This window comes from Drosophila subpulchrella, chromosome 3R (genome assembly GCF_014743375.2).
Source record: "Drosophila subpulchrella strain 33 F10 #4 breed RU33 chromosome 3R, RU_Dsub_v1.1 Primary Assembly, whole genome shotgun sequence".
In the NCBI taxonomy this organism is placed as follows: domain Eukaryota; kingdom Metazoa; phylum Arthropoda; class Insecta; order Diptera; family Drosophilidae; genus Drosophila; species Drosophila subpulchrella.
The window spans coordinates 14,034,208-14,051,876 of NC_050609.1; the positions used below are offsets into that span (position 1 = coordinate 14,034,208).

The 17,669-nt window shown below is 46.7% G+C and overlaps 5 protein-coding genes across 5 annotated transcripts; 3 read left to right on the plus strand and 2 right to left on the minus strand.

Annotated features, from left to right (window-relative positions):
* The first annotated feature begins 716 nt into the window (after nt 1–716).
* LOC119555324 (DNA polymerase epsilon catalytic subunit 1) lies at nt 717–7,716 on the plus strand. Its single transcript, XM_037866656.1, has 4 exons — nt 717–841; nt 905–1,031; nt 1,093–7,301; nt 7,360–7,716. The coding sequence occupies exons 1-4, from the start codon at nt 771–773 to the stop codon at nt 7,661–7,663; spliced, it is 6,711 nt and encodes a 2,236-aa protein (XP_037722584.1). The 5' UTR covers nt 717–770; the 3' UTR covers nt 7,664–7,716.
* Nucleotides 7,717–8,005: 289 nt separating this feature from the next.
* LOC119555331 (ATP synthase-coupling factor 6, mitochondrial) lies at nt 8,006–8,823 on the minus strand. The gene is made up of 3 exons (XM_037866669.1): nt 8,729–8,823; nt 8,380–8,531; nt 8,006–8,313 (listed from the first exon to the last, which is right to left on the minus strand). Exons 2-3 carry the CDS (start codon nt 8,529–8,531, stop codon nt 8,145–8,147), a joined length of 321 nt encoding a protein of 106 aa, XP_037722597.1. The 5' UTR covers nt 8,729–8,823; the 3' UTR covers nt 8,006–8,144.
* Nucleotides 8,824–9,028: 205 nt separating this feature from the next.
* LOC119549656 (protein SEC13 homolog) lies at nt 9,029–11,353 on the plus strand. The gene is made up of 2 exons (XM_037857846.1): nt 9,029–9,418; nt 10,484–11,353. The coding sequence occupies exons 1-2, from the start codon at nt 9,132–9,134 to the stop codon at nt 11,268–11,270; spliced, it is 1,074 nt and encodes a 357-aa protein (XP_037713774.1). The 5' UTR covers nt 9,029–9,131; the 3' UTR covers nt 11,271–11,353.
* Nucleotides 11,354–12,100: 747 nt separating this feature from the next.
* Nucleotides 12,101–13,304, plus strand: LOC119549659 (40S ribosomal protein S3). Its single transcript, XM_037857862.1, has 2 exons — nt 12,101–12,218; nt 12,480–13,304. Exons 1-2 carry the CDS (start codon nt 12,183–12,185, stop codon nt 13,182–13,184), a joined length of 741 nt encoding a protein of 246 aa, XP_037713790.1. The 5' UTR covers nt 12,101–12,182; the 3' UTR covers nt 13,185–13,304.
* A 2,334-nt stretch (nt 13,305–15,638) lies between these two features.
* LOC119549645 (zinc carboxypeptidase) lies at nt 15,639–17,295 on the minus strand. The gene has a single exon (XM_037857833.1). It carries the CDS (start codon nt 17,278–17,280, stop codon nt 15,868–15,870), a length of 1,413 nt encoding a protein of 470 aa, XP_037713761.1. The 5' UTR covers nt 17,281–17,295; the 3' UTR covers nt 15,639–15,867.
* Nucleotides 17,296–17,669: the final 374 nt, after the last annotated feature.

Here is a 17,669-nt window from a genome sequence, read left to right on the forward strand (position 1 = left end):
GATTTTTATGAATGAATGCGCTTGTGTGCGTGCTGTGATGGCATGATTTCATTGCAGTGGAGAGAAAAAGTAAAAAAAATGCACATTTCAGAGGTTGGAAATGCGAACTAGACACACATGGCCAACAGGCCAACTCAAGTGGTAAGCAGCTGTCCTTAAAGTGACAACAAATAGAGCATTTAATGTCCATTACAAATAATAAAAGAAGTGGCCTAGGGGCTATCAAATAAAGGAATTTTGACTAGAGTAGGGTGACCTATTAACTATTTCTTAAAAAAAAATGCAGCTACAATTTTACAATAAATTTAAGACAGGACTGTCCAAATATCCCACATACTCCGTTAATAGCTTTGGTAATAATCCAGTACTTATATTAATTATTCAAAAAATGTGAATATTTAAAAAACTGTTAAAAGTGTACTTAAGCCATGGCAAATATAAGGGTATTTTTTTTACTTCTGATTAAAACTACAATACCCTGTCCTATAGAAAATGGTAATAATTATAATTTTAGATTACATAGTTTTATTACAAAAATAATACTAAGTTGGCGCCAAAAGTGTCTCAGTGTATTCCATTAAATAGCTTTGTCGTAATATTTTAAAAAAAATCCATAGTTGGCGCCAAATCGCCTCCCTTTCAGTGTTGTGCAACAGCCAAATGGCGGTATTTCCCACAACGCGTTAGTACATCTTGGAGAGTTTGCAGATTTTTGGCGGCAAGTAGTTATTTACATTTATTTATTTTATTTTCGCAAAAACAGCACGGAAATGGCAGACTCCGGCAAAGGCAAAGTGCTGCAAAATACGGGTAAATTCGTGAGCGAGAACCGGGCAGAAGGGTGAGTTGCGAAATTAACAGAAATCCAAGATCTACAAGGTTTTCTAACGATCTTAAATCCCAGGGACGACTTCTTCAATGAGGCCGGATATCGTCAGTCCCGGGAAAACGACAAGATCGACTCGAAATATGGCTTCGATCGGGTTAAGGACAGTCAGGAGCGAACTGGCTACCTCATCAACATGCACTCGGTGAGTTAGGAACCCTTTAAGACCTCATAGATCATTTTTAAAGATTGGTAATCCCCCGTAGAACGAGGTCTTGGATGAGGACAGGCGACTCATCGCTGCCTTGGATCTGTTCTTCATCCAAATGGATGGCTCCCGCTTCAAATGCACAGTGGCCTATCAGCCGTATTTGCTCATCCGACCGGAGGACAATATGCACCTGGAGGTGGCTCGATTTCTGGGTCGCAAGTATTCCGGCCAGATTTCCAATTTGGAGCACATTACCAAAGAGGATCTCGATCTGCCGAATCATCTTTCGGGACTACAACAGCAGTATATCAAGTTATCCTTCCTGAATCAGACAGCCATGACCAAAGTGCGAAGGGAACTAATGTCCGCTGTGCGGAGAAATCAAGAGCGCCAGAAATCCAACACCTACTACATGCAAATGCTGGCCACCTCGTTGGCCCAATCCTCCGCCGGTTCCGAGGATGCCACGATGGCCAAGCGGCAGCAGGATTACATGGACTGCATTGTGGACATCAGGGAGCACGATGTGCCATATCACGTTAGAGTCTCCATCGATCTGCGTATTTTCTGCGGTCAGTGGTACAACATTCGGTGCAGAAGTGGCGTGGAACTGCCCACCATCACCTGCCGACCGGACATCCTGGACAGACCCGAACCCGTGGTCCTGGCCTTCGATATTGAAACCACCAAGCTGCCCCTCAAGTTTCCCGATGCCCAAACGGATCAGGTCATGATGATTTCCTATATGATTGACGGTCAAGGATATCTTATAACAAATCGGGAGATCATCTCCTCGAATGTGGACGACTTTGAGTACACTCCCAAGCCGGAGTTCGAGGGAAACTTTATAGTTTTCAACGAGGAGAACGAGATGCAGCTGCTCCAGCGCTTCTTCGATCATATTATGGAGGTTCGTCCGCATATTATAGTCACATACAATGGTGACTTCTTCGATTGGCCTTTTGTGGAGACCCGTGCTGCTGTCTATGATTTGGACATGAAGCAAGAGATTGGCTTCTCCAAGTTTCGGGAGGGCAACTACCTAAGTCGTCCCTCTATACACATGGATTGCCTTTGCTGGGTGAAGAGAGATTCCTATTTGCCAGTGGGCTCGCAAGGATTGAAGGCAGTGGCCAAGGCCAAGCTGCGCTACGATCCCGTGGAACTGGATCCCGAGGACATGTGCCGCATGGCCGTGGAGCAGCCCCAAGTGCTGGCCAACTACTCGGTCTCCGATGCCGTGGCCACTTACTATCTGTACATGAAGTATGTCCATCCGTTTATCTTCGCCTTGAACACAATTATTCCCATGGAACCGGATGAGATCTTGAGAAAGGGTTCCGGCACTCTCTGCGAGACTTTGTTGATGGTGGAGGCCTATCATGCCCGGATTGTATATCCCAACAAGCACAAGAGCGAGCTGAACAAGCTCTCCAACGAGGGACATGTCCTGGATTCGGAAACCTATGTTGGTGGCCATGTGGAGGCCTTGGAATCTGGCGTATTCCGGGCGGATATACCCTGTCGCTTTCGTCTGGATCCTGCCATGGTTAAGCAACTGCAGGAGCAGGTGGATGCGGTTCTACGCCATGCCATCGAAGTGGAAGAGGGCATTCCCCTTGAAAAAGTTCTGAATCTTGATGAAGTCCGTCAGGAGATTGTGCAGGGACTGCAGGGTCTGCATGATATACCCAATCGTTTGGAGCAGCCTGTCATCTATCACTTGGATGTGGGTGCCATGTACCCCAACATTATCCTCACCAATCGCCTGCAGCCCTCGGCTATGGTCACTGATTTGGATTGCGCTGCCTGCGATTTCAATAAACCAGGAGTTCGCTGCAAACGCTCTATGGATTGGCTGTGGCGAGGAGAGATGCTGCCCGCCTCGAGGAACGAATTCCAGCGCATCCAGCAGCAGCTGGAGACGGAGAAGTTCCCACCTCTCTTTCCTGGGGGACCACAGCGAGCCTTTCATGAGCTCTCCAAGGAGGATCAGGCGGCGTACGAGAAGAAGCGACTTACGGATTACTGCCGCAAGGCCTACAAGAAAACTAAGCTGACCAAACTGGAGACCCGCAATTCGACCATCTGCCAGAAGGAGAACAGCTTCTATGTGGACACGGTGCGAGCCTTTCGAGATCGTCGTTACGAGTACAAAGGTCTTACCAAAGTGGCCAAGGCATCGGTGAATGCTGCAGTGGCCTCTGGCGATGCGGCGGAGATTAAGGCAGCCAAGGGCAGGGAAGTGCTCTACGATTCCCTGCAGCTGGCCCACAAGTGCATCCTGAACTCCTTCTACGGTTATGTGATGAGGAGAGGAGCCCGTTGGCACTCCATGCCCATGGCAGGCATTGTGTGTCTCACGGGTTCGAATATCATCACCAAAGCTAGGGAAATCATCGAGAGAGTGGGTCGTCCTCTGGAGCTGGACACTGATGGTATATGGTGTATACTACCAGGCTCCTTTCCACAGGAATTTACCATCCAAACAAGCCATGAGAAGAAAAAGAAGATCAACATATCCTATCCAAATGCGGTGCTTAATACCATGGTCAAAGATCACTTTACCAACGATCAGTACCATGAGCTGAGGAAGGATAAGGAGGATAATCTGCCCAAGTATGATATACGCGATGAGAACTCCATTTTCTTCGAGGTTGATGGACCCTACCTGGCCATGGTCTTACCCGCCGCCAAGGAAGAGGGCAAAAAGCTGAAGAAACGATATGCCGTCTTCAATTTCGATGGCTCTCTGGCCGAACTCAAGGGATTCGAGGTGAAGCGACGTGGTGAACTGCAGCTGATCAAGAATTTCCAGAGCTCTGTCTTTGAAGCTTTCCTAGCGGGCAGCACTCTGGAGGAATGCTATGCATCTGTGGCCAAGGTGGCAGATTATTGGCTGGATGTACTCTACAGCAGGGGATCCAATTTGCCAGACTCTGAGCTTTTTGAACTGATTTCGGAGAACAAGAGCATGTCCAAGAAGCTGGAGGAGTACGGCGCCCAAAAGAGTACCTCTATATCCACGGCCAAACGATTGGCTGAGTTTCTGGGCGAGCAGATGGTCAAGGATGCCGGTCTGGCCTGCAAGTACATCATCTCTAAAAAGCCGGAAGGAGCTCCCGTCACCGAGAGAGCCATTCCCCTGGCCATTTTCCAATCCGAACCGAGTGTGAGGCGTCATCATCTGCGTCGCTGGCTGAAGGATAACACCATGGGCGATGCGGACATTCGAGATGTGCTCGATTGGAACTACTACATCGAGAGATTGGGTGGCACCATCCAGAAGATTATCACCATTCCAGCGGCGCTGCAGGGCTTGGCCAATCCTGTGCCCAGGGTGCAGCATCCAGATTGGTTGCACAAGAAGATGCTGGAGAAGAACGATGTGCTGAAGCAGCGTCGCATCAATGAGATGTTCACCAGCCGGCCCAAGCCAAAGCCTTTGAATACAGAGGAGGATAAGCTAGCGGATATGGAGGATCTGGCTGGCAGAGATGGTGGAGAGGATGCTGCAGGTCGTCCTATGGTTACCAAGAGAAAGCGAGTCCAGCTGGAGGAGAACGATGAAGAGGAGGCGCCGCAACAAGCCACCACTTGGCGTCAGGCACTGGGTGCTCCACCACCCATTGGAGAAACGAGAAAAACCATTGTAGAGTGGGTGAAATTCCAGAAGAAGAAATGGAAATGGCAGCAGGATCAGCGCCAGCGTAGTCGCCAGGCCAGCAAGCGAACCAGAGGCGAGGATCCTCCAGTTGTGAGGCCAACAGGAGCCACTGGTACTTTAGGAGGCTTTTTGCGACGGGCACAGCGAACCCTACTAGACCAACCATGGCAGATTGTGCAACTGGTGCCCGTGGATGATCTGGGACACTTTACCGTATGGGCTTTAATAGGCGAAGAGCTGCACAGGATCAAGTTGACAGTGCCCAGGATTTTCTATGTTAATCAAAGGAGTGCAGCTCCTCCGGAGGAGGGTCAACTTTGGCGCAAGGTCAACCGAGTTCTGCCGCGTTCCAGGCCCGTTTTCAATCTCTACAGATATAGTGTGCCTGAGCAGCTCTTCCGGGACAACTCCTTGGGAATGCTGGCGGATCTGGCTACGCCCGACATCGAGGGCATCTACGAGACACAGATGACGTTGGAGTTTCGCGCCTTGATGGACATGGGCTGCATTTGTGGAGTCCAACGAGAAGAGGCACGTCGTTTGGCCCAACTGGCCACCAAGGATCTGGAAACCTTTAGCATCGAGCAGCTAGAGCAGCGCCCGCAGACCCAAGTCAAATACCTGGCGAGTGCCAACAACCGAATGCGCAAGATCTACCTGTATCAGCACAATACGCCAACGGCAAAGAAGGAAATATGGTCCTTGATCCTGATGCCCAGCAAGAAGGCCTACATCTTCGCCTTGGACACGGTGCGAGCCAATCAGATGCCCAACATGAGGCAGCTGTACACCGCCGAGCGCTTGGCCCTGCTCAAGAATCTGACGACCGAGGAGCAGAACAAGATTCCCGTGGAGGATTACACCTTTGAGGTGCTCATAGAGGTGGATGTGAAGCAGATTTATAGGCATATTCAACGGGCGCTGACCACCTACAAGCAGGAGCACCAGGGACCCACTATTCTATGCCTTCAAACAGCGCTGGAGGCGCGAAAACTCAGCTTGGCCATGCCCATCTTACTGGAGTTCCCCCAGGCCCAGATCCACATCTCCGATGATGCCAGTCTGCTGTCCGGCTTGGACTGGCAGCGTCAGGGATCCCGAGCGGTGATTCGTCACTTCCTCAATCTGAATAATGTGCTCGATTTGATGTTGGACCAGTGTCGCTACTTCCATGTGCCCATTGGCAATATGCCGCCAGATACGGTGCTGTTTGGAGCCGATCTCTTCTTTGCCCGCCTGCTGCAGCGGCATAACTTTGTGCTGTGGTGGTCGGCAAGTACTAGGCCGGATTTGGGTGGCCGGGAGGCGGATGACAGTCGGCTGCTGGCGGAGTTCGAGGAGAGCATCAGTGTGGTGCAAAACAAAGCGGGTTTCTATCCGGATGTTTGCGTGGAACTGGCTCTGGACAGTTTGGCAGTGAGTGCTCTGCTGCAATCCACGAGAATTCAAGAGATGGAGGGCGCCTCCTCGGCCATCACCTTCGATGTGATGCCGCAGGTCTCGCTGGAGGAAATGATTGGCACAGTACCGGCTGCCACATTGCCAAGCTATGATGAAACGGCTCTCTGCTCGGCTGCCTTCCGCGTGATGCGCTCCATGGTCAATGGTTGGCTGCGTGAGGTGTCCATCAACAGAAACATATTCTCCGACTTCCAGATAGTTCACTTTTATCGCTGGGTACGCTCCAGCAATGCCTTGTTGTATGATCCTGCTTTGAGAAGATCCCTGAACAATCTCATGAGGAAAATGTTCCTGCGGATTATAGCCGAGTTTAAGCGACTGGGCGCCACCATTGTGTATGCGGATTTCAATAGGATCATCCTAAGTTCCGGCAAAAAATCCGTCTCCGATGCTCTCGGCTATGTTGACTACATTGTGCAGAGCCTGAGGAACAAGGAGATGTTCCACTCCATTCAGCTGAGCTTCGAGCAGTGCTGGAGCTTTATGCTCTGGATGGACCAGGCCAATTTCTCGGGAATAAGGGGAAAGCTGCCCAAGGGAATCGATGAGACTGTGTCCTCCATAGTATCCACTACTATGCGGCGGGATCCAGAGCGCAACGAAGACGAAGAGGAAGATGAAGAAGAGGATTTTGAAAACCGCGATCCAGTTGAGAGCAACGAGCCGGAGCAGGATCAAGAGGATGAGCTCTCACTGGAGCTGAACTGGACAATTGGCGAGCACCTGCCGGATGAAAACGAGTGCCGCGAGAAGTTTGAAAACCTTTTGACCCTATTCATGCAATCCCTGGCCGAAAGGAAGACCACCGAGCAGGCCATCAAGGATATCTCGCACTGCGCCTTCGACTTTATACTGAAGCTGCACAAGAACTATGGCAAGGGCAAGCCCAGTCCGGGATTAGAACTCATTCGCACCTTGATCAAGGCGCTCAGTGTGGACAAAACACTGGCCGAGCAGATCAACGAGCTGCGTAGGAACATGTTGCGTCTGGTGGGGATTGGCGAGTTCTCCGACCTGGCCGAGTGGGAGGATCCCTGTGATAGTCACATCATCAACGAGGTCATCTGCAAGGCCTGCAATCACTGCCGGGATCTGGATCTCTGCAAGGACAAGCACCGCGCCATGAAGGATGGAATGTAAGTGGACGAAATCTTAACCTGCAATACAGATTATTTAATTCTTTGCTTTTTGCAGACCCGTTTGGCTGTGTGCCCAGTGCTATGTGGCCTATGACAACGAGGAGATCGAGATGAGAATGCTGGACGCCCTGCAGCGCAAGATGATGTCCTATGTGCTGCAGGATCTGCGCTGTTCCCGCTGCAGCGAGATCAAGCGCGAGAATCTGGCAGAGTTCTGCACCTGCGCCGGAAGCTTTGTGCCCCTCATCAGCGGCAAGGACATCCAAACGCTGCTGGGCACGTTTAGTAAGGTGGCCACCAACCACAAGATGCAGTTGCTCCAGCAGACAGTCCATCAGGCACTGACCACGCCGCGTTAAGGTTGTTTGACAACTTGGATATTGTTATTTTGTAGATCTTAGGAATTGTTTATAAGGTTTCGCTTTTAAATAAAACATGTATATCGTTAATGAAATGTTAGTAGTTTTATGATTAATGAAAATTTTTGTAAAACCACTACCTTTTCCAAACTTATTTGTTATTAATGATATGATTTTCTAATATCCCTTTAAAATATCAATATCCTAGGGGTTTTAACACTTTTTGATCATTTTTACCAACCTCATACGGAATAATTTCATTTTGAGATGATGAAGTGATGGAATTTAGATGAAGATATGTCACTCTGTATAGTCCCTTGAGATTCACACACTTTTGATGGCTTTTACAAACGTATCGCTTGTTGTTTTCCCGATTTTATTGGTTGTTGTTGACGTAGTGCCCATGTTTTTTGGGTCTCACATGCGAAATCAGCATCAGAACTTAAAGCAATTAGACTAACTCATAGGCGAGGTTCGATCTTTACTGGGGGGCCTGGGTGATGGGGTCCACCTTGACTTCGGGGAACTGGAACTCGGGGAATTTCAGCATGTCGGTCTTGCCATCGCTGCCGTACTGCTTGGCCACACGGTCCAGTTCCGTCTTCATCTCCCGCTCGATCTGGGGACTGGAGTCCACCAGCTTGCCGCCACTTGAGATGCAAGAAATACGCGTTACTTATGGGTATTATGAGGGTTTTTAGGGACCCAAAACTCACGAGCTCTTCTGCCTGTACTCGCGCACTTTGTCCAGAAACAGCTGCTGGATGGGATCGGAGGCCTTGTTCAGGGCGGGGGCCGCGATTCCGAAGTTACGGCGGGCCTCGGTGCGCAGGACACGCATGCCACTTAGCAGGGATTGCGACAGCATCTGGAATTTAGGGATAACTCTATTAAAATGGCATATTTTGGCTTCCCTCATATGTAACCTTAAAAAGGTTATGTAATACGAGTTGTTGTCGAGAGGTTTCCTGGGGTTTTAAGAAACGAATTTCGCTTGTAGCTTTAGCTAGTTGCTAGTACACACTCTTTTAAATATTTGAACTATATTTAAACTGCTTTTTTCACCTTATTTTCCTTGGCAAATGCAAACTTTCGTGCGGAAAAGTATCAATTGTCAGTTCACAATGGCAGTTGGGGCTAGGGATGGGCACGTGACCGATACTTAAGGCACGAGCACGATAGAGCAGGCATGAAATTTATAAAAATGTATGTAAATGTCTAAAAAATAAATGTTAATAGGTTTATAAAACAAAGTGAAATGTTTTGTTGTTTTAATAACATTTATTTTACTTAGTTAAATGAGTTTATATCATTTATAGTTCACGCACCACACGCCCATCTCTAGCTGAGAGTGACCAGCTGCCCTGAATTAGTGTGACCTGTCTACGCCACGTCAAGCGCCGGAAAAAAAACACGACTTGCATTTATTTAATTTTTCTGGCGACCGGACGAGCGTATTAAAAGCAAAATGGTGAGCCTGCTGCAGGAGATCGACACCGAGCACGAGGACATGGTCCACCACGCGGCCCTGGACTTCTACGGCCTGCTGCTGGCCACCTGCTCCTCGGACGGCAGCGTCCGCATCTTCCACTCGCGCAAGAACAACAAGGCGCTGGCGGAGCTCAAGGGCCACCAGGGACCCGTCTGGCAGGTGGCCTGGGCCCATCCCAAGTTCGGCAACGTCCTGGCCTCGTGCTCCTACGACCGCAAGGTGATCGTCTGGAAGTCCACATCGCCCCGGGATTGGACTAAGCTGTAAGTAAACGGGCACACCCACACAAACAGGGGAGTAGTTCTATGTGAATAGCGACTAGAGGATACCCCTATATCATGTTTTATTTTATCATACCAATCTCTTGGGATAAATTACCCATTAATATCGACCAGAGGATACCCCTATATCATATGTTTTATTATACCAATCTGTTGGTATAAATTACCCATTAATATCGACTAGACTAGATCGACCTACATCATATTATGTTTTATTATACAAATCTGTTGGCATAAATTACCCGCTTATATCGGCAAGGGAATACCCATATATCATATTATATTTTGTTTGTAACCATTTTATATCTGAAAATATAAAGAAATTAGAACACCCTTTAATCAGTCTTCAGAGTGAACATATTTTTATCAGTTAATTACTGGTAGTACTTAGACAAACGGTGTTAAAACTGATAATAATATATGTTCCATCTGAAAAGAAAACATTTAAATCGACCTTTTTCCATTCATTATATGATATGATTTTAAGAACAATGCTATATTTATATTATTATTATTATCTAATGCTATCTTATGGTTAAAACTATAAGCTAACAGTGGGTTTGTTTTAGAGCTATAGCAGCAAAAGGCCTTAAGCTCGGCTATATTTATAATGTTGTTTAATTCTTGCTATCGATTTTAAAGAATATAAAAGGTATTGCAAAATCGTAGGATCATAAATGTTTAATACTAAGAATGGCTGTGATTAATATCAATATTAAATAATAATTCTCATACAATCATGTAAATTTACCTATTTCTATTACTATAATACTACTATTAGTATTGTAGTGAAGTGTTTATAATATTGTCATGTTGTTTCTATATTAACTTTAGGATTTAGTCCAAAACAAAGTGTGTTCAGTGGTTAAATTTAAGGACTGGAAAGGTTCAAATAGAATAATAACATGCCGCCACAAATCACAGGGTACCAAAGCGTTCACACCCGACCTCGCCCAAACATAAACTATGTCATACATATGTTTAGACCGTTGTTATCAATACTGTCATAGACTGCCACATCTAACTTTTGCGCTTGCCACATTTCAGATACGAATACAGCAACCACGACTCGTCGGTGAACTCGGTGGATTTCGCTCCCTCAGAGTATGGCCTGGTGTTGGCCTGCGCCAGCTCGGATGGCTCCATTTCAGTGCTCACCTGCAACACGGAGTACGGCGTGTGGGATGCCAAGAAGATACCGAATGCCCACACCATCGGAGTGAATGCCATATCCTGGTGCCCGGCCCAGGCTCCGGATCCGGCCTTTGACCAGCGGGTGACCTCACGTTCGACGGCCGTCAAGCGGCTGGTGAGCGGCGGGTGCGATAACCTGGTGAAGATATGGCGCGAGGACAACGACCGCTGGGTGGAGGAGCACCGCCTGGAGGCGCACTCCGATTGGGTGCGCGACGTGGCCTGGGCGCCGTCGATCGGCCTGCCTAGGTCGCAGATTGCCACGGCCTCGCAGGATCGCCATGTGATCGTGTGGAGCAGCAACTCGGATCTGTCACAATGGACCTCCAGTGTCCTGCACACATTCGACGATGCCGTGTGGAGCATCTCGTGGTCCACCACCGGCAACATCCTGGCCGTCACCGGCGGGGACAACAATGTCACGCTGTGGAAGGAGAACACCGAGGGCCAGTGGATCCGCATCAACTACGAGTCGGGCACGGCCATCCAGTCGAAGCAGCCGTCGCACCTGCCCCATTCCCACTCCCAGCAGCAGCAGCAGGCGCCCCAGCAGCACCAGCAGCAGGCGCCCCTGCACCCGGGCCCCTCCTCCGACTCGGAGCACAGCTCGAACCTGTCCAACTCTCAACTATCCAACTGAAGAAATGTCCTGCTGAAGTCGTGGTCAAAGTGTTATCTTACAAATATTATATACGAAATACAATTTAATGTTTCCCCCATAAAGTTTGCTTTATTTATTTTAAATGGGTATTAAACCTCTTGATTTATTGAAATCGTATTTGGTGGTTTGGTTTAGTACATATTTTTAGTAATAGCTCAATTTCTTTTGAATTTTCTGTTTTTTTATATTGCTTAATGTGTACTGCATTGATAGATTATTATTACATTTGCGAAAAAATAATTTTTAATGAATTATATTCACGTTATTTTAAAACCCAAATTGGATATTATTTTCTGTTAAATCTGCGATTTTTTATATAAAATGCGATTATACAGAGGCATTGGTTAAGCAATTTTTTAAAACATTTTTTTTATTCTTTCTATTCTATTTTCAGTTCCTCTTACATTGTCATTCTAAGGCGGTAACTAAAATTATAAAGAAATATGTAAAAACTTGTTCTTTTTGTTTATAAATAATTGCAATTTATTTTAATCTTCCGGATCTATTGACAATTTTTTGTGTTGAATATAAATTCAGATAAATATTGTTTGACGATAACTGCAGGGGCTCTAAGTTGCTTATAAAATGTATAATCTGAATATAAACGTTTAACGCTTAATATAAAACAACAAATAATTAAATAAAAAATTTAAAGGAATACCCTAAATGTTTTTATTTGGAAACTTACAATCGACTAGCAAAGTCGCGAGCCCTGGTTTGCGAACAACCTAACATTTAGCAGAGTCATCTACCGTATTTCAATCGATAGTGACAGGCAAAATCGATATCACAAAATTCCGTGACATATCGATAGTATCGAATAAACATTGCTTTTTGCCCCTTCTCTATTTCTTTCTTTTCTGCGCACCACGTTTCCGATTCGACGTCAAAATGAATGCGACCCTTCCGATTTCCAAGAAACGCAAGGTAAATGTGGCGAAATGAGCCAGGATTCTCACGGGTACAAAGTGCAGTGTCCGTGGGCTTGTTGTTTTCCCGTGGTTGTGTGAAAAACCCAGCCGGAAAGTGCAAAAACTCGGTGGTATCGGAGATAACCTCAAAGCCGATGGGCGTCCCAAAAACTTTGGAGCTCAACAACGCGTGGTGAAACAACAACAATATGTGGGAAATACATAGTTTTAGAGCCACCGGTAATAATGGTTTTCTTTTGCCCATCCCATCCCATAGTTCGTTTCCGATGGCATCTTCAAGGCTGAACTGAACGAGTTCCTGACTCGCGAACTCGCCGAGGATGGCTACTCCGGCGTGGAGGTGCGTGTGACCCCCTCGCGCACTGAGATCATCATCATGGCCACCAAGACCCAGCAGGTGCTGGGCGAGAAGGGCCGCCGCATCCGTGAGCTGACCGCCATGGTGCAGAAGCGTTTCAACTTCGACACCGGACGCATCGAGCTGTACGCCGAGAAGGTGGCCACCCGTGGCCTGTGCGCCATTGCCCAGGCTGAGTCGCTGCGCTACAAGCTCACCGGAGGACTGGCCGTCCGTCGTGCCTGCTACGGTGTGCTCCGTTTCATCATGGAGTCCGGCGCCAAGGGTTGCGAGGTCGTCGTCTCCGGCAAGCTGCGTGGTCAGCGTGCCAAGTCGATGAAGTTCGTCGACGGTCTGATGATCCATTCGGGAGATCCGTGCAACGACTATGTCGAGACCGCCACCCGTCATGTGCTCCTCCGCCAGGGAGTGCTCGGCATCAAGGTCAAGATCATGCTGCCCTACGATCCCAAGAACAAGATCGGCCCCAAGAAGCCGCTGCCCGACAACGTGTCCGTCGTGGAGCCCAAGGAGGAGAAGATCTACGAGACGCCCGAGACGGAGTACAAGATCCCGCCGCCCAGCAAGCCCCTGGACGATCTGTCCGAGCCGAAAGTTTTGTAAACCTAGTTTTACTGTTCATCCAATGAGCGACTAGCTGAAAAGAGTTGCCCTCAAATACAAACAAATCGACAGAAACAGAAACAAAAACAAAATAATTCAATAAACACAACCCATAAGTAACACAAACCATTTGTGCAGTGCAGTGTAGAGTGCGAGGGCTGGCCCTAAAGTTGTTGGTCCGATTTGCAAACCTGTTTGCCAAATATCTTTTAAGCCCTTGGAGAGGAGGGCATTATAAGGTTGTCCAGAAGTTCACCTCCAGTCACTCCAGTTCCTCGGAACTGCAGCTAACTGATAAAACTTTCACAATAGCCTTTCTTTTAACAACATTAAATCCCTTAATTAAATTCTTTGATTTGAGGACTGTTAAACCATGGTTTTAGGGGTATCCCTAAAGTGTAACTCATCTCCTTAATTGATAGAACTTGCCTAGATTTCAATATAGTATGCATGTAAATCAATTTAAACTGAGGTAGTAATACTAATCAAATTAGTCGAATTTATTATATAGCCATATAGACAGTCTAGGAAAATGTATTTGAATTAATACCTGGCTACATTTGGTAACCAATCGTTGTATTTTTATCTACAAGGGCATCTAAACTTCGGCTTGCCGAATTCCACTTCCTTTCTGGTTTCGCCTCGCCTTGCCGCATTTTATTTCAATTTCTTGTGAAGCGGAAATCAGCGATTAAAACAGCTCACATTTTGTCCAGTTGCCGGCTGATTTATGAGGCTGTCCTTCGGGCAACATGAGTACCGGACACTCATGTGTCTGCGCGTTTCTGGGACCGCTGATAACCCGCTCCTCTTATTTATCATGTTGATATGTTTATTTCCCAGCTGGCACAGTGACACGGCCGCGGGCAATTGCAGCGTGAAAATCAACAATCGTTCAATTTATCAACATTTGCGAGATTATAACAGCCAGCGCGGGAGAAAGAGATTTTATTTTTCGTTTTCCTTTTTTTTTTGCGGCAAGAATTCGTGCCCGTTTGGAGCGGCCTGAAATCGCAGCTGCAGCACACGATCCTCGAATCCCGATGACAAATGGCCACATGCAACACTACTCCTCCTCCACCTCCTCCTCATCCGCGAGGAGGTGGAGCAAATTTAGGAGGAGGAACAGGCGGCTTGTCTCGGCGGCATCACGCATCAAGTTGCGATTTGCGCCATAAATCTAAATTAGCTGGCTCGTCGTAGGAGAGTTCCTGGTTGCACTATTACCCATCTATCTATCTGGCCGGCTCCTCCACTTGCCCCAATCAATTAGGTGCACATAAAAGCAGACGAAACTAATTTTAAGGCCATCTCGTTGGCTGCGACTGTGAGAAATTTTTTTTTTTTGCAACTGCCCATTGTTGTTGCGGTTCATTTCAACGCTGGCATAAATCATAAAGAACCTTTTAAACACGACTTTGAACGTATGATTTCAACACAATTTGTAAATAAATTAGATCGTGATTATGGCAACATCAATATCGCCAGCAACATCAACATCAGCAGCGGCAGCAGCAGCAACAGGCATCGGCATCCCCGCAGCAGCAACATTATTAACCGGCCAGTGTCTGGCATGTGTGGCTGCCATAGCTCTCCTACTAACTATATATTATAATGGCCCAAACAACAAAGCGGGACCAAAACAAAACAAAACTAAGGCCCGACAATTGCCGTCAACAAGTCTGCAATGTCGGCAGCAATGTGTTGCTGGTGTTGCTAGTCCATGTTGCCGTTGTGCGCCAGAGTGCAACATGCATATTGTCTGTCGAGGCTGCGCAGGTTCATAACTCGCCTGTCAGCTGCCAGGCTGAGTTCTGACAAAGTCGAATAAATCAGGTAGGACACTGCTTTTATACACTCTGGATCCTGCTTCAAAAGTTGAAAATATTTCTTCATTATATAAATCACAGTTCTTATAAGTTTTATGTTTTCTATTTAAGGCATTAAATGCTTTCTTATCCAGATTAAGTACTTTTTTTCGTCCTCAAGAATTCGCGTTTTCCGTTTTTAGGTTAAAACCGTTTTCTACATAAAGATGTTTTTTTTGTGGAAGTGTTCTCTCTTAAACCACAGTTTTAAGAATTAAACATGTTAAATAGATAATATATTGCAGAAGGAGTCTTTTGGTTAGCTTATAAAAAATTACACAAACTCAAGAATTCGCGTATTTTATTTTTATAGCATCCATTTAAAATGATTTAAAAATGATATTTTAGTTAAAAATTTAATAAGTGAACAAGTTTAATAATAATATAAGGCCAAAGGTGCCTTGATTTAAGATTATAAGAATCTGCCCAATTAAAAGTGGAATTTATCGAAAATCGAAATAACCCAAAAAATCCTTATATTCTAAAATAATAATATTTCCCTTTCAGAATAGTCCACAAAATCAATGGACTCCCTTCCCATAGCGAGTGTACAATAACAATGCATCGTAACTGTAATAGTTGCAACTATTTTTGTAAGGTTGTTCGAGTCTGACTATATTTGCTTTGATTTACCAACATTATTATGAGGTTTTGTGTCATGATTTTGCCATCATTATTTAGCATTAAGAAACGATGGCGCGTAATGTGTTTTTCATGTGAACTGCCAGGCCAGACGACATTTATCATCATCATCGTCGTCGTCCCCATCATGGATTTGGATTTGGATTTCGAGTTGGGGAGCGGGAGCCCAGTGATCACTGGTAATAGCCACGTTTGCCGGCCTCCTCCACGATCGTTTTAATGGAGGCGAAGGCTTCGATTGCCGTGGGTTCGATCTCCTTGGCGGACAAAATGAACAGATCCTCGCTATCCGCCGGTCCACGCAGCTCATACGAGAAGGTAATTGGAATCTTAAGCTCACCATGTGCCCAATCCTTTGACCCACCAGCCGATGGATAGATGGTCTCGTAGATACTGCCACTCTTGTAGATCCTACCGCTCAGATCATAGATCTTTTTAGCAGCCAGTGCGCCAATCTCCTTCAGATCCTGATAGTTATCCACCCGCTCGGCACTGTGTCCATAGGGAAACATGATCATCTGGGAGTAGCTGTGCAGGGCTAAAAAGGTACGTATGCGCTCCGATTCGACGCGGTCCTTGATGAACTCAGTCATCCTTTGGGTTTCCACCTCACTTCCTGCCGATGGTCCAGAGTAATCATAGCGACAGGGATCTCCACTGGCTCCCGTGACGTTCCAGTGGAAGGGGAAGTTCCGGTTGAGATCCACCCCACGGCAGATTCCGAAGAGAGCTCGATTCTTGCGCCACATGCGATCCCCTTGGAAGGTATACCGATATCCATCGGGATTTACGGTGGGAAAGATGTACCAGTTTTGGGAGCGAGCTAGTTCCTGGACGGCAGGATCCTCGGAGTTCAGCAGTCTATCAATGATATAGGTAGCCGTGGCCGGAGCTATCCATTCGCGGGCATGAATACCGCTCTCTATAAAGACTGTGGTGCGATTCTCCCCGCCAAAAGCGATCTTCACACCTTGAATGGGCCTTCCCTGGGTGCTGAGACCCAACTGAACCAGGGTAACCACCTCGGGATGCTTCTTGGCCAGATTCTCCAGCCAGGCATTGATGCCCTCTAGCGAATGATAACGTTTCCAGTCGAATTGGTCTGGTGTTGTACCCTCGGGAGCCACCTCGCGATAGTTGGCATCGATCAGGGCCTGGAAATTGTGGCTCAGCACCCTATGAGTAACATTATAGCTGTGCACCAGGTCATCGAAGTCAGCCACCTTGGCCGCCGTTACCATAATGGTGAGTTTTTGTCCTGGTTGTCGGGCATGACCCATAAAGGAGCACGAATCACTGGCCAATTCCAGGGCCTGAAAGATCCGCACATGCTCTTCACTGGCCAATTCCACCTGGTAGATGCGGGTGTGGTCGTAGCGGGCTTGAACAGCAGCTGGAGCTGCTACTGTCCTTAACTCCTCGTCCAGGGCACACTGATCCGCCTTGGTGCAGAAACTAGCTGCCTTGGAATCCTGGATGACACCAACACTAACCAGGAGGAGCAGCAGTTTTAGCGGATGGGGAATCCATCTTTTGGGTAACATCTTGAGTCTCCTAAAGTCAAAATCGATTTGAAATTTTTCCATTCCTCTGTTCCACAGGGGAGAGTGAATTATACATACAAAATATGTACACCTTAAGTGGCGATAAGAAAATGTAAGATGGTTAAAAAGTAGACTGATTAATACCTTGGAATGTGATTTGGGTCTAATAGTACTGATGAGTTATTTTGTAGAGTGATTTATTTTGATGTAGCACCTACTGATGATTTGTTTTGTAGAGTGATCTACGGTAATTTACCAATAAGTCCATTGATAATATTGTTTCCATGTATTTAGGGAAAATGTTAAGAGAATTAAAATATTGATATTAATATTTTATCCCTAACTTTGTAATAATCAAAGCTTATAAAAATAATGCAGTGATCACCAGCAGCGCGCGCGGCCCTTGGGCGACATATTTTTCTCTGCCGACG

Coding starts and splice junctions, on each gene's coding strand:
- LOC119549645 (XM_037857833.1), bottom strand. CDS start 17,280: ATGGAAAAATTTCAAATCGATTTTGACTTTAGGAGACTCAAGATGTTA.
- LOC119549656 (XM_037857846.1), top strand. CDS start 9,132: ATGGTGAGCCTGCTGCAGGAGATCGACACCGAGCACGAGGACATGGTC. Junction 9,419..10,483: donor CCCCGGGATTGGACTAAGCT/GTAAGTAAACGG, acceptor GCCACATTTCAG/ATACGAATACAGCAACCACG.
- LOC119555324 (XM_037866656.1), top strand. CDS start 771: ATGGCAGACTCCGGCAAAGGCAAAGTGCTGCAAAATACGGGTAAATTC. Junction 842..904: donor AGCGAGAACCGGGCAGAAGG/GTGAGTTGCGAA, acceptor CTTAAATCCCAG/GGACGACTTCTTCAATGAGG. Junction 1,032..1,092: donor ACCTCATCAACATGCACTCG/GTGAGTTAGGAA, acceptor AATCCCCCGTAG/AACGAGGTCTTGGATGAGGA.
- LOC119555331 (XM_037866669.1), bottom strand. CDS start 8,531: ATGCTGTCGCAATCCCTGCTAAGTGGCATGCGTGTCCTGCGCACCGAG. Junction 8,314..8,379: donor GAGTACAGGCAGAAGAGCTC/GTGAGTTTTGGG, acceptor TTGCATCTCAAG/TGGCGGCAAGCTGGTGGACT.
- LOC119549659 (XM_037857862.1), top strand. CDS start 12,183: ATGAATGCGACCCTTCCGATTTCCAAGAAACGCAAG. Junction 12,219..12,479: donor CGATTTCCAAGAAACGCAAG/GTAAATGTGGCG, acceptor CCCATCCCATAG/TTCGTTTCCGATGGCATCTT.